We start from the raw sequence: 15748 nt of genomic DNA on the forward strand, positions 1-15748 counted from the left end.
TAGTAATAAACAGCCTACATTAAGGCTAATAAAAATGTTTTAAAGCCATGTGAGCTGCATTCATAGGCCTGTTCATAAAGGCTGTCTCAAAAGTTAGGAAACATATTTATGCTGCCTCCCTCAGATACCACGTTCTACCAAATTATGGGAGACTGTAAAACACGGTGAGAAGCTCAGTGAAAAAAAGTATAGTCAGATTTTTTAAAGTATGTGTTAAGTATAATTATTCTTACAAGAATATTGCATCATTTCTTTCATGTTGCATGTATTGAAACCGATCAGAGCCTGTCTATGTAGACTGCACTTAACGTTCCATGTAGGCAGCGAGGCAGATCAGGCAGAAGTTTTAAAGAAGAGATAAACTATACTGCTTAGCTGAATAACTTTTTTTAAATATGTATTCATCCATTAGAATACTAGTTGTAATCCTTGTGACAATACTTGGACAGTGACAGTACTCGGGTTCAAGGACACAAGGAGTCAATGTCATTGTGCAGAAGAAAGTGTTTCTCCACTATTATCCTAAAAACCCTCCTTAATCACAGAGCTGCATACTGGAATATTCATGAAGCCCTTTCATTGTTGTTGTGCTTACGCCTGTCTGTTCACGGCGCAAAGGCAAAGTACCTGCCGCACTGGCAGTCTGAATGCAGTAATCCAGAGTGTGTCTGCAACTCACAGCTCTAAAAGCAGATGCTGACAAGGTCTGACTGCAGAGGTTCAAGGGGAGCTGCTCTGCTGTGTGGCTCGGCTTTGTATCTGGCCGCTCATCACCCATGATTAAAAGCAGTGGCCAGGAGACCTAGAGTAATATTTAAGCTGGCTGTTGCCATGTGCTCTTGGCCATTGAGGGAATCTCTTTCTGTTCTGATTGATTTCACTGTGTTTGATGTGGCGCAGAGCTCATTTGCTCAGCTGGAGAAGAGTATAGGACATGATGTTTTCTGTGCCGTGCACAGTGTGGCCCTTTTCGGTCCCAGCTTTCAAAATGACCTCATTCTTTAGCATCACTCACTTTTGTGCATGTGTATGTGCTGCATGGATGTTTTTGCTCACCACAGAGAGGTGGTGGAGATGTAGTGGACCATCTGAATGAAGGGTAAGGGGTCTGAAGAGGCTCCACAGTTGCTGCAGACACACTAAAAAGAAACAAATATCTGTTATCACTTAAAAAGATATCTATCATTTATAAACAAAAAGTTTACAAATAGTTTAGCGAGCAAAAAATTATAAATATCAAATCAAATCCTGATGTATACCATTTTAGATTTTTTTCCCCAACAAATTTTCTGCCATTCAAAAAATATACTTCATATGTATTTATGAAGTTAAATACATTTCCAATGAGTTTCATGTAGCCTTCAAATAAGATAAACGTAATAAATTAATTGTTACTACTAATTGCTTGTTTATAAAGGGGATTCACCTGCTCAAAAAGTGTCATAGCAAACTTCTGGTGAGGGATGCAGTGTTTGGCTGTGCAGATGTCCTCCTTGGTCTCATCAGATATGTGAAAGTGGATCCTCATGAGAATATTCTCCTGTGAGAGATAATTATTGCTAAAATGTTAACGCTTAGTGTGTTCAAATCAAAATCCAACTGAAGAGAAACAGCGTGTTCCCAGCATGTCTCATGTTAATTGACTCTCACTGTCCAGTGGGTGTGTTCGGAGTCTGTGGATAACAGCATGCTCAGCTTTTTTGGCTGTGGGTTATGGCTGAGTATACTGGGTTGGGGGCGGGAGTGGTGGGGGATGTTGAAAGTTCATCAAGCATCTACCCTTTACCAGTGTCTCCAGTCTTGCATAATGGCCAGACAACAATAGCGGTTAAAGGGAATTTTTTTTTTTTTTTTTTTTTTACAAATTTGCAGTTTCTTACCGGTCAGCACATTGTACAATGTTGCTAAACCAGCAGTCGAGAGGGGCCGAGACAGGGAGCCATTCTTTATTATATGTTATGATGCTATGACCTTTAAAATGAGCCATTAGGAGGAAATGAATCATGGTGTAAAAGAGGAGATGTCTCTCTCTGTGATTACAAAAGATTACAGCATCAAACAGGAAGGTTTACTTTTCAGTGGATCACATTGCAGCTATCTGTACTATCAATCATCCTGCCAAAAACTGACATGGAAGCAGACATGCAAGCAACAATGAAAGGAAAAGACTGAGATAGAGATATAGTTACAGGGCCAAGAGGATAAACATCTTCCTTCTACTTGCACTAATGGACTCAAGACACATGTCATAAGCTGAGCTAACAACGTACACAAGAAATATTTAAGAGCATGCAATTTCCACTTCAAGAAAATCTACCTCTTCAGTGTAAAGTATAATGTGGCATGTGAAAGCATACTAAAGAAGATGAAAAGTGCAAGGACATGGAGGAGAATAGGAGGAAAAACAGTAATGCTCTAAAGCGAGAGGGAAGTAAAAGAGTGATGGTGAAGAGTCAAGAGCCCTTACGAAACACTCAGCTGCGTCATCCATAATGCCGAGCTGGAATCGCTGCTCATCCTGGAAGGTTTTGGCCAGAGCGCAGCGAAGAGCATCAGAGGGCAGCACCTTCTCACTGCTGAACTGGAACTGCGCAAAGATGCTCTGAAAAAACAAACAACCGCTTTCCATTAATGTTAATCCAAGAAAACATTAGCAACACCTCGCCTTTTTGGGGATAGATAAGAAGTTTTATGATTTTCAAACCTTTTAAAACATGACTATGGGAAATGAATAAGACATGTTGACGATTCTGCACTATTTCTAAGTCACTATTCAAATAGGTACATTTGAAAAGGTTTCAAATCAGTCGAGCAAATAACAGGTTAAATTTAGGTTTGTTCCACAAACAATGCATTCGTATTGCTCCAGAACACACTTAAATGTAGCCAATAATCACAACTTTTTGCTTTGTATGAAAAAGCGCAGTGTGACATTCTTAAAAACATTTTTGCTTGTGTTTTACAGAAGAAAGAACATCATCCTAGTGACATGAGGGTGAGTAAATAACTTTTCATTTTTGGGTGAACTATCCCTTTAAAAGCAATCTTTTTTTTCCTCTTAAGCCACATTTAAACCCTGCATAATTAAGTGTCTACTGGTATTTATGAACACACCCAAGATTTCCCATTCTGTAAGAAAGCAAGACATGTCTGTCTTTAAGACTTCTGTGCTGACTTAAACTCTTCAGTAAACAGAGTAATTACAGTATTAACATCTTTGCATTGAAGGCTGTACACTCTGAGATGTTGGAAGTAAGAGATACACTGGACTTGCACTGACAGTGAAGCATACTGGAATAAAGTCAGAAAGACACAGACGGCTGAATACAGGAGGTATTTCACCCATGAAAGAGAGCGGACAAGCTGACAGACATATTGTCCCAGTCCTGTGTCTGAGAGCAGACAGGCAGCCCCCTACTGAGCTGGCACAGGGCTCAGGAGAGAGCTCTCTAATTTCCAGCTGAGTTATTGAACTTTTGATGGAAAGCGCCAATGGCACTCCTGAACATTAGCAGGAATTTAATATAAAATGAGAGTGAGAGAGGGGCAAAAAAGAAACGGGACGGAAAAAGGAATGGCACGGCAGTGCTTGCCACGCAGCTCTAGTTAAACACATGATGGCCAGGTTTTGGACACGTTTTTTAAAATGTTTTAATAGTACATCAACATCAACTGCTTTAAGATATAAAACAATGTCTGGAAGCAGAAAAAATGTGATAGCGTTTTTTTTTTACTGATTTAAAACGGTGTCAAACAAACAATATTCAGAAGTTTTTTTTAATAAAACTGACATTTGTACTTTTTGACAAAATAACTAGGCCTAGATAATCATTAGAATAAACCATACATAAAAAAATTATTAATTAAACTAAATGGCAAGTTAATTATAGTATTTGTTTCTCACTTGAGAATGAGTAGCAGTTGCATGAAGTTGAGTAACTTATGCAAACAAAACATGAAATAAGTTAGTCATTTTTGAATGCACAGTGGTGTAATGGAGTTGTTGGGTGCTGTTCTTTAAAGAATTACAAAACGGAGGCATTTATCAGTTAAACCAACATTAAAAGATTATTACTGATTAATGTCATTCCAAACCTGTATGACTTAATTTGAAGATATTTTGAAGAATGTTAGTTACCAAACAGTTTTGATCATTGCCTTTTGTATGGACAAAACCACTGAGACATTTCTCAAAATATCCTCTCTTATGTTCCACAGAAGAAAGAAAATCAGAGAATAAGCAAATAATGGCTTTAAACAAAAAAAATGTGTGAATATATATAAAAAAAAAGGAAAACAAAAAAAAGGGGGTAAACCTGATTATCTCTCTGCTTCAATAATAAAGTTCACTATTTAATGTTTCATAACAGTTCTGAATCTTAAAGCATACACAGCTGGCAGAAACACATTAGCCTTCATATAAAAAAGGGAAACTACTGAATTAGAAAAGCTATAATGGATCAGAGATCCCTGTCAGCTCCATGATTTAAATGCATCATGAATAACGTTAAAACCTGATGGGCTCAGTGCTTTACCTTCAGAGCGCAGAAGATGCACGAATCCTCCATGCACTTGTGTGTGGTGAGCTGCCGGAAACTTCGCCGGAAGATATCCAGATGCCAGAGAACCTGAAAGAAAAATGTGAAATTAGACTAAAGCAATGTTTACATTGCCCCCTGATTTTTGAAGCTGCCTCCGTATGGATACAAAAGCTCTCTGAAAGACTGAGACTAGGTTGAATCAAGCATCAGACACTCTTCAACACACCTTCTAAAATGCCTAAGAAGCTCTAGTCATAAAAAATGTATCAGGCTCAAAAAGCACTTGCTGCTCTGCACCGCCTGCAGTTGACTTTCCACCCCTTCTTAAATGTCTCTCTCAGGAGGGCAAGACATCTTAAGAACAGAAGGGTGTTTGGAGATGGAGAATATTGCAAGCTGTATCCGATGCTGACAGACACCTTTCTTCAACAATCTCCTAAATCCAGCTTTCTTGACACCTCGTAATCCAATCTCATCCAATCACATGAGAGAAGCAATTATGCCTTACCAATCAGGTGTCAAAGATCTGATCAGCCCATGTGATTTATCCAAGAGTTTGATGAAACAGGGAGCATGGTTAACAGGAAAAGGAAATTCTGAGTGTGAGATGAAGAGATGAGAATGTTTCCCAGATTTAGTCTTTCATCTTGAGGTGAAGGATGATGCGAAATGTCAGCGGAACAAACAAAGACCTGCTAGCTTCCTGCCGGGCAGCTTGCATGCACGCACAGACACACAATCATACACACCTCCCATCTGGCCATGCCCAGGAGGCTGCGGAGACTGTCCTGACCCCACCTGCCTGCCATGAGCTGGGACTTTGTGTGCCATGGCCCCGCTGCTCGCCCGGCACATCTACACGCTTGCATGCTGAATTATTGAGAGAGCTGTCAGTCCCACTTAACACAAATCAGTTACCCAAATTAATCTGCTGTCTAACTTTACCTTCACAAATGTCTTAATCGCTCTATAATAGTGATAAAGTCTGTCAATAGTTTACCATCCAAAAGTTTATCCAAAGTTGCGAATTTAACTTGTGCGCATAATTGGAATTTCGCATAAAACATTTGTGATTAAAGCACCGTTTCCACCCAGTGAGCCGTTCATTTTAGTCCATCCTGAAGTCCGTTTTGCAGAGATGGACTAAAATGAACTCCCAAAACGTACTGCCAGATTCTGGAAGATGAATTCTTCAAACAGTGGTACTAGAGGATGTGGTGCTGGTCCTTCAAGAGTCACTCTCTATAAAACCTATAAAGCCTATAAAAAAGCAGGCTTCATGTATTTTACAACACTTCAGCTTATGATTCTTATTTAGTGGGGGTCATTTTTTAGGATTCTTTACCTAACTGAAGTCTCTGAGATCCTGACACCTTGCACTTCTGGAGACTCCAGGTAGGTTGCAGCTTTGGAAAATGGTGGCGCTGGAGACTAAAGGGTTCCTGATGGTTTCACCCTTAATTCTTCACCTTAATTCTTAATTCTTTTGCGGTTAATAGGTGTCTTTTTTCCGCCACATGTTTTTGTCTGACCCTGCTGACCCAACGAGCATTTCACTGTCCAATGGTCACGCCTTAACTGCATTGTCTAGTATTGCATTAGTATTGCATCCCTCTCATGGGCATTTAATACTTTTTGACTTTTCAGTCTGAGTTAAATCTCTTTTTTGGCTCAATTTATCTGTAAAAGAAAACACGCCTAATAATTCTGCACACCTGAATATAAGGTGTTTTTCATTTCCAGCCTTCATGAACAATTATATATCACTTATACATTATTAAATACTAAATCAATAGTAGTTATTAGGATTACTGTGGTTTGGAATTGGTCAAATGTGCCTGGAAAAAAAATATGATCAGAAAATCAACGTGCCTAATAATTCTGCACTCCCTGTAGGTGGATGGAAACAGCTAATGAACGTTTCAGTTAAAAAGCTGTATGTTTGCTTTACTTTGAAACCCCCCTTTAAAAACCTGTAGTGCTGACAGAATACATTTTTAGAGAGCTTAAATGTAAATGTTTGCAAGAATGTACAATCTGCTAGTCTGTAACAGAAGCAGTAGAAATGAATGTACATGTTTCCAGACTGAGTAACAGGGCGAAATCAAATCGCCAGCAGATCAGGCTGGGTTTACCCAGTCTACAATCTTCCCAACAGAGGACTTAAAGAACACTATCAGAGTATCCATCACGCTCAATAAACACACTTTTTTGCAATGCAAACCACATGGTCTTAAGAAATAACCCGGGCAGTTTAGAGAATGCACAGACTTGCAACGGGGGACAAATGGAGCTTACTTGACAACAACAGTTGCTATATCAATATCTTAACGAATAGAAAATAGCCTTAAATAACACACGCCAGTATATAAATTACAAGTTTTTATATTTTTTTACACTTGTAAAAGCGAATGAACATATCCTGTATCTGAGGCTAAATCACTAAATATTGAAAATGCAACAGCTTTATTATATTTTACCAAACGATCGGCCATTGATCAGAACCAGCTGATAATCACATTTTAATTATGCAAAAGATGCTTTGTTGCTGGGGTGGGAATTATCACTAGTCTCTCGATTCAATTCAATAACGATTATCATGTCAGCGATTCGATTCAATATCACAATGCGTTACATCTTCAATTTTCAATATTACTGTACATGGCTACATTTTTGTCAATGAATACAAGCAGTCAGATATACAAACTCCCTTTTTATTTGATCTGCTCCAAGAAAGTACACTTCCTGAATGTAGCAAACATCAAACACAACTTAAGTCTGAACACAGCTGACGACAAGAGCATTTAGAACTAATAAACACTAGTAAATAATACTAAAAGCACTTGAAACTGTCAAGTAGTGTACTTAAGTTACAATAACGCTCACACACTCACACGCACAGGCATGCAGTGTTGCGCACACACACACACACACACACACACACTCGCATGCACACAAACATGCTGTAAATAATTGTTAATATAGTGGGTGCATTTGAGTATAGTGAGTGCGATTTAAATAAAATCTAACTGCACTGTGGTTGAAAGAAACAGGACCAAAAACCTTAGACAATGACATACAAAAGACATATTCAGGACTTTTCTAACAATAAAAATTGTTCCTGAAACACATCCTGTTCTCCGGGTGTATGTACGCAGCTTTGCAGACACACAGGGACATTCTGAGCCAGTGGCTAGCTAGTGTGTCCATGTCTCAAGTGGTCAACATCAGGGCGCAGTGTCCCCTTCTATTGATTTGACATCACTGATTTGACACTCAAGTTCTGGGAGCTTTTGACATGCCATTGAGTTTGCCTCTGAGAATGTCTAACAACAAAATCCAGATTTTTTTAACCATCCAGTAGAGTTGTATAGTTGTATGGGATGTGACTGGCCATATTGATGAGAAGCCTGCAGGACCTTACAAGGAGTACAGGTGTTCGCTTGCCAACCTGGGTCACATCTGATCATTAAAGCAATGTTCTGACTCACCATCATCACTGAGAGGAATGTCAAGCCTCTGTAAGGGGACAGTTGAAACTAAAGGCAATTTGACTGTTTAAAAAAATCATAAACAAATAAATGCCAGCAGGATCAAGGACATTAGACACAAAACCTTTATGAAATGGTCTTTTTAGATGAAAAGAAGCTGAAACTGATCAACTGTGGAGTTTGTCATTGTGAAATACATGAACTGCATTAGGTTGTTGCTTAGATTAGTTCAGTAAGAGCGAGCAAAACTACATGAGTGCCCAAACTGGACAGATCAGAGATAGCCCTGTGCATAGACGGACACCACGGCCCATTACTAACCCAATTACATGCTTCAAATCCAGGGAACGGAAAGCAGACAGGAGGCAGAGCTGATTAAAACAAAGAGAGATAGACTGAAACAGAATGAAAATTACTATGACTGACTGAAACTGAGATACTTCCTTCAGCTCATCAAACATTCAAACAATGTGAGCAGTCATGTGAGGACTTCCCTTCACGGAATGTGACCATTTCACACCATGAGCAGCATTTCTTGTTCATTTCAAGAACAAACATGACCTAACAATATCAGGGCTCAATTTGAAGAACTATTTACTTCTTTTTTTCCTTTCAGGACATTATTTATATTATAGAAAATAGTTGCAATATTTTTGACCTCAAAACAAAAACAAAAATTATATATATATATCTATAGTTTTTTTTTTTTAGGGGTGTAACGGTACACAAAACTGACGGTTCGGTATGTACCTCGGTTTTGAAGTCACGGTTCGGTACAGAAGTTTTACAAAATTGCTTTTTATTTATTTTTATTAAACAGTGGTTTACTGAGAGAGAAAAAAAGTGTCTGTACTTAAATGAATTAAATTATAACAAAGTTTATTGTAGATATTGCTGTAAACTATATAGGGAGCCCTTACTTGCACATTAATATTAAAGGTTAACAACAGAGCCCAAACTATTAGCCTAAATTCAGTTGCTATTTATTTTTAGGTATAATAATCAACACTCAAATAACATAGTACGCAAACATGTTAACTTAACATAAGGCAGTTTTTCCAATAACTTATAAATCGAATTATGAAATAGTTTTTTCTCCAATTCGTTGTTGAAATAAAATCATTTATACACAGTGTCTGTCATTTTCATGCCAGCCAGGTTTATTTAAACATGCATGAAATAATCAAGACGTACATCATTAACAGGTTAAGTAGAATATAATGAATAGGCTAATATAGAGCATATATTTAGTGAAAGAGTTGATTTCTCTAGTGAATAAAATTCTGTGGACACTGATTGACTGCCTGAGGTAAATGTGATGCTACATGACATTGTTTAGTTTACAAGCAATATATATTGAGGTCTTTCGACCCTTGAAACACTGATTGAGCGATTACACCACATATACCTTCAGATGTTCATTCATGTTTATTCTTTAGGAAGAGATGATCGCGTTCACAGATGATCGCGTTCACGAGCGTGCGTGTTGTGCGGCCGCTTGAACTGTGATCAATGACGCCACATTAAAGGGTTAGTTCACCCAAAAATGAAAATTCTGTCATTAATTACTTACCCTCATGTCGTTTGACACCCTCCGTTCATCTTCGGAACAGAAATGAAGATATTTTAGTTGAAATCCGATCGCTCAGAAAGGCCTCCATTGGCACAATGCACGGTTCACTCTCAAGACCCATAAAAGGTACTAAAGACGTCGTTACAAAGTCCATCTCACTACAGTGGTTCTACAATAACTTTATAAAGCGACGAGAATAGTTTTTGTGCGCAAAAAAAACCTAAATAACGACTTATATAGGTGATGACCGATTTCAAAATAATGCATCATGAAGCTTCAAAGCGTTATGAATCAGCGAGTCGAATCATGATTCGGATCGCGTGTCAAACCGCCAAACTGCTGAAATTACGTGACTTTGGCGATTCAAACCGCTGAATCGACTCCTGATTCATAACGCTTCGAAGCTTCATGATGCCTTGTTTTGAAATCGTTCATCATGATACAAGTCATTATTTAGGGTTTTTTTGCGCACAAAAACTATTCTCGTCACTTTATAAAGTTATTGTAGAACCACTGTAATGAGATGGACTTTGTAACGACGTCTTTAGTACCTTTTATGGGTCTTGAGAGTGTAAAGACCATTGTGCCAATGGAGGCCTTTCTGAGCGATCGGATTTCAACTAAAATATCTTCATTTGTGTTCCGAAGATGAACGGAGGTCTTACGGGTGTCGAACGACATGAGGGTAAGTAATTAATGACATAATTTTCATTTTTGGGTGAACTAACCCTATAAAGAACGTCAAAACGGCATTTATGGTTTTAATTTCGTGATAAAATGGACTGAATACTTAATATGTCCGTGTGGGAACTCGGATTGAAGCGTTTTCCGCGCTCCATATAATCCTCCCTCTAATCCTCCATATTAAAGTGCCTTCACTAGGCTAGGGCTGTCACAGAGACAGATTTGTCTGTGATTTCTGAGGACATTTGTTTCACTGATATTAGGGCTGTTGCGATAACCGCAATATTGTAATACCGCGATACTGACAAGCCAACCACAGAGGATGGAAAGTAACCGCTATGTCCTTGTTTTAAACTTCATGCATGTGTACTGAATGTTAAATAAGATAATGATAACAAGAGTGAAGAATGTAATTTTATTTTTATTTTCTTACTCAAGGATTGGGGGTTCAATCTTCAGCTGGCCGGCAGGAGCCAAGTTAAGACAACTACTGAATGAATACAGATTTATTCATTTAAAAATAATCTTGCCGAGCACACATTGACAACGAAGAGGAAGTAAGTAGACAAAGAAGAAGAAGATGAGCTGCTAATGCAGCTTACCAGTTAGCAAAAGCGTGTAAATGATTTTGGCAAGCACGTAAATACTGTCTGTCTTCTTCTGTGTGACAAGCGAGTGTCAGAAGCGTAAAGTGGCGCAGCACCACCTTGTGTACTGGGAGCGCCATCTACACTCGGTGCATCACCAGTGAAAATCGTTTGGGTGTGAACACATTGATGCGCCGAAAAACGCCTCGTAAAACGTCTCGAAAAACATTGGCGATAATCATCCCGGTGTGCACGGGCCTTAATGCTATTTCATGCATTCTGACTTATTTACACTGTTAAAGATTTGGATTTTCATGCTAAACATGGCCAAAATATAAAAAAAACGAGTTGGACGTATGACAGAGTATTTCTGTGCCAAATACACTCCTTCAGGTTGCGGAAAGATTTTGTATGACGTCATAAAGGGTGGAATTGCTTGTATGGGCGCCTCTCCGGGATGAGCGTGTGCGCACATCAACCAGAGCTTTGTTCGGGTTACAGAAGCCGTCGGTAGCGCTGTCGTTTTGTTTTTAGACCACGAAATCAACAATGTCACTAAAGAAGTGTGTTTCTGGTTGAGGGAAAGATAACCTTGTTAAGTTTCCCAAATAACCAAGCGTTAAGGAAACAGTGGATGCAGTTTGTTTTTCCAGAGCAGCAACGGCGTTCTGTTTTCGAAAAGAATCGGTACAGCGCATCTGTCTTTCATAAATATGATCAAACTAAAGACTTCAGAGATATGAAGGATGCAATACTACTCTATAGGTACTCAAGATTAACATGAGATTGGCAGAAACTGTACCCTTTAAGGCCCGTAGAAACTGACTGTTAAAAGTCAGCAAGTTCTCTAAAAAGAAAAACGATTCACAATTCCTCAGAAGAGTTTTCAAGCAAGATTATTAAAACACCACAATTTGATCTGCAGAAGAAAAAAATTACTGTTTTCACCCCCGGGTTGAGTTCATTGTCTTGCCATATTGTTAAGCTTCATGGCAACAGACAATCCAGCCACGACGCTCCCTCAAACACCCAACCCCCCTAACCAGTCATAACTGACGCTAATTTGTAGCTTTAGACATATTATCAGCCAGCTAAGCCCCTTTATTTCCATATAGCTGATTATACAGTAATCCAAAAATAGAGGGTAAGTAATGGCAGGTTGCTGTGCAGGGTAATTACCGGCCAGGACAGTGTGCGTCTGACAGTTGTTTGTGGGGTCTAGTGCAGACAGTGCTTGAATCATCACTAAATCTAATGCAGGCTCCAACGAGCAGCACAATGGATAAAAGGCACAGCAGTTTCTGTCTGATGGCGCTCATGCGTGAGGAGAGCTACGAGTGAAGAGCCAGCGCACCATTCCTTCTGCTGCCATATGCATCCAGCCGCTTGACTCGTTGCTTCAAATGGCTAATCGTGAGGGGAGCACAATTTCTGTCCATGAGAGCAAGCATCTATTGAGGTCATGCGATGCACAAGTCATTAATTAACGAGAGAGTATACAAAATATGCATCCTCGCAGGCTACAAAGCAAAAGTTGATAAACATCTTGGCAAGCTCATGTGGGGTTCCCTCAAAGTGTGCTAAGCTTAATAGTGCCCACACTGAGTCACTTGATACATCCCTAAAAACACCACATAAAGAAGACTAATCATGTGTGTCAAAAGTCATGTGTTCAAATGAGAAACTATTTGTACTACAAGTCCCTGATCAGATTTCTGAAAGTATAAGGAGGTAACATGTAAGATGCGTTTATAGCGTGAACATATGTCGTCCTACCTGTAGAGCGCTGTTCAGGAAGCAGCTGTTCTGTCCCGGCTCGTTGATGAGTCCTTTGCTGGGGGCGATTGATGTCATGGTTCGTGGGGTGAATATGCCCTGTAACCCACTGCTGCCAGATGCAAAATAGTTTCTTTTCCATGACATGGTGGAGGAAATCTATATTACTCTAAATCGTCCCTCTGCTTAACAACAATCTCAAGCTCATCTTTCCAAAGTCCAGGGGAACTGCATTAGTGTTGTATCCAAAAGATGACCACAATTTTTTCAATCAGAAAATAAAAATATTCATCCAAGGGCGTTGGCTTCTTGTTGTCCTCTTGCATCAGACAAAAAAAGCAAATGCTGCCTCTTGGCCTTGTTAACTGCTCTCTGGGACTTGGTTGTGGAATTTCACACTGCTATACTCAGTATTCTGGGTTGTAGGAGGTGTGGTGATCTTCACTACAGCGTTCTTTGCTACACCCTTAAACAGAAGCAACAGTGTGTAGACTGACAGCAAGAGTCTCGTTTAACTTGTAAACAGGTCACAAGGCGTGAATCTTCACAACGCTGTATATCTGGAAGAATAAACAGAAATGAAAAAATTGTTAATGTCTTCTCACGCTCAATTCGAGCTTAAGCTTAACACCAGTGTCACAATAGTCGCTGATTTTCAGTGGACAATAAAAAGGTTTACTTTATGCAAAAAAGAAGCGACTTCTAATAGGAATGAAGACACTGAGCACAGATCTCTGAGACACTGTAGTCTAGTGTAGACAAGATGGATGAGAAGTTAATATTACAGTATCTGATTTCACTATTGATTTATGATTACATCACTATACAATTTATCTCTGCTTACATGCAGGATATAATAAAATGCTGCAAAGATACAATAAATTAAATCCATATATTATGCAGACAAAATGGAAAACATTCGGTGTCAGAAACTGTCTGCCTTGAGCGAGTTTGATTCATGTACTGAAAATCACTCATCTTGTTCATAACATATGATGCATTATGCATTGCTTCAATTTATATTCATACTTTTTCTCCTCTAGGAAGGTTTTTTAGCAGCATTAAAACTAATTGCTTGTCGAATTAGAATGACATCCCACCATTAACGTTAAGGCATCCAGCGGTTGGAACAGTCATTACCACCAACAATAGACAGGGTTCTCATATTTTTTGACTAATGAATTTCCATGACCTTTCTAAGTCTTTCTTGATTACTGATTACCAAGCTGCTAATGAAACATTAAGACAGATTTCTGAACTGGTTCAACCAATTCATTAAAAAGAAAGAAAAGATTGGTTCACTCACAAATCGGACAATGTGAGCGTGTTTTATTCAACATAAGAGCGATACTAGCATAACTGGAAGAATTTATATTCACAATAGAATATCCATGACGTTTTGGGAAAAAAAATCAAACAAAGTTTTTCCATGACCATAGGAACTCTTAAAGAATAATCCAGCCAAACATGAAAGTTCTGTGAAAGTGAGCATAGACTCACTCCACACAACACAATCAGTGACGTCTTAACACCGTAGCTGTGAAATTTACTATACAATCTGACTCAGATCTCATCCTGCTGGCTAAAATAACACCTGGGTGAAGAGAAGGATTTATCTGTTTGTCCCACTCCAAGCCAGCCTAAAGAACATCCCTTAGCCGAGTGTTGAGGTGCTGCTCTGACACATGACTTACAGGTCAACCTTCCAGACACAACACTATGACATAACTCAACAAGTGATACAATAATCACAGCTCCTAAACCATTCTCCCACTGGTAGGCTTATATTAGCAGCACTCAGCCGGCCTGTGTGCTTGCATTAAGGTGAGGAAGACGCCCAAAGAGGACCACATCCATCGCCTGCAACATTTAGGTTTTACCTCAAGCTCCTGGAAGTTTAAAAGCTGCAGCTTAGAGCAGTTCCTTTCAAGAGTTTAGCAAATCTGTCTACGTCCATCATTGTCTGGTGTGCTTTTAACGAAAGACTTGGGGGCAATTTTCAAGGAACGCAGAATAAAACAGAGAGGGGGAAGACCACAGACTGACAGGAAAAGGCAGTAAGGAACAAAGATGACAAGAGCCAAATTGAATGGATGAACAGAAAAGAAAATATTTACAAAGAAAAGGACCTGATTGAAACTGAAATGGAGAAAGAAATTCTACCAAGATGAGTGTTTATCCAGCGGTGAGTCACCGGCTGACCTTACACTGCTGATGTCACTGGAGACCGTGTCTGTGTTTATGGCTTTGAAACCACATTAACGCCTAAACTCGCCCTCAAAATATGCCTTGCCTGTAAACTACAGGGTAGAACATCCTCTTTCAAACAATCCTCTGCATTAGTCTTTGGGACAGATTTCTCAAAGCTTTGACGGGAAGCAGTGACCATGTGATGAGTAGGAAAGCTAACTGATAACTCTCTCCAGGTATTACAGTCCTCACTGGGCCATGCAAACAAGCCGAGCAATGTTGAAAGTGCCACAGAGCTGAGAAGTTTACTCTGTTCAAGGAAATCAAACAAAAAAAATGCTTCTATAGGTCTCTGCACATTAAACTAGGATAATAGAAAACAGGCATCACAAAAATGTGCAAATACTCATGGTGGGTTCATTATCCCAGGTAGGCTGTGTACAGTGCCTCTACTTGGTCAGCAGGGGGTGAAGTAGGTCGAATGGCAGGTCAAGCAGGCAGATTATCCCGATCAGACGGTGGATTATCCTGTCTGGCAGAAAACAGAACTAGCAGAGTCTACTGTAAGGTCCTCATTAGCTCCCAGACAGTGGCTAAGACTGTCTTGCTGGGCGCTGTAGTAAGTTCTTGTAAACATGGTCTTGGTGAACCACAAACTGATAAACAAGCATGTCTCAGAGATTCACACAATGTCCTGAAAAAACATGGATGTACACATGGATTGTTGTTTTCTAATTGTAGAGAGGTGTCAAATAAAATGTAATTCATGCTACTGTGTGTGTGTGTGTGTGTGTGTGTGTGTGTGTGTGTGTGTGTGTGTGTGTGTGTGTGTGTGTGTACACTATATTGCCAAAAGTATTGGGACACCCATCCAGATCATTTAATTCAGGTGTTCCAATCACTTCC

At 39.4% G+C, this 15748-nt stretch overlaps 1 protein-coding gene across 4 annotated transcripts in view; it reads right to left on the reverse strand.

Annotated features, from left to right (window-relative positions):
* The window catches only part of usp54a (ubiquitin specific peptidase 54a), a 40376-nt gene that overhangs the window by 17512 nt on the left and 7116 nt on the right, over positions 1-15748 (reverse strand). For all 4 annotated transcript variants that reach the window (XM_079843439.1, XM_079843441.1, XM_079843438.1 and 1 more), the window contains exons 2-6: positions 12653-13212; positions 4536-4628; positions 2468-2602; positions 1427-1540; positions 1057-1139 (exon numbers count right to left, since the gene is read on the reverse strand). In XM_079843439.1, the coding sequence (XP_079699565.1) occupies positions 1057-1139; positions 1427-1540; positions 2468-2602; positions 4536-4628; positions 12653-12799 (572 nt within the window). In that variant the 5' untranslated portion in view covers positions 12800-13212. The remainder of the gene's footprint in view (positions 1-1056; positions 1140-1426; positions 1541-2467; positions 2603-4535; positions 4629-12652; positions 13213-15748) is intronic.

Source organism: Gobio gobio (assembly GCF_949357685.1).
Source record: "Gobio gobio genome assembly, chromosome: 18".
In the NCBI taxonomy this organism is placed as follows: Eukaryota; Metazoa; Chordata; class Actinopteri; order Cypriniformes; family Gobionidae; genus Gobio; species Gobio gobio.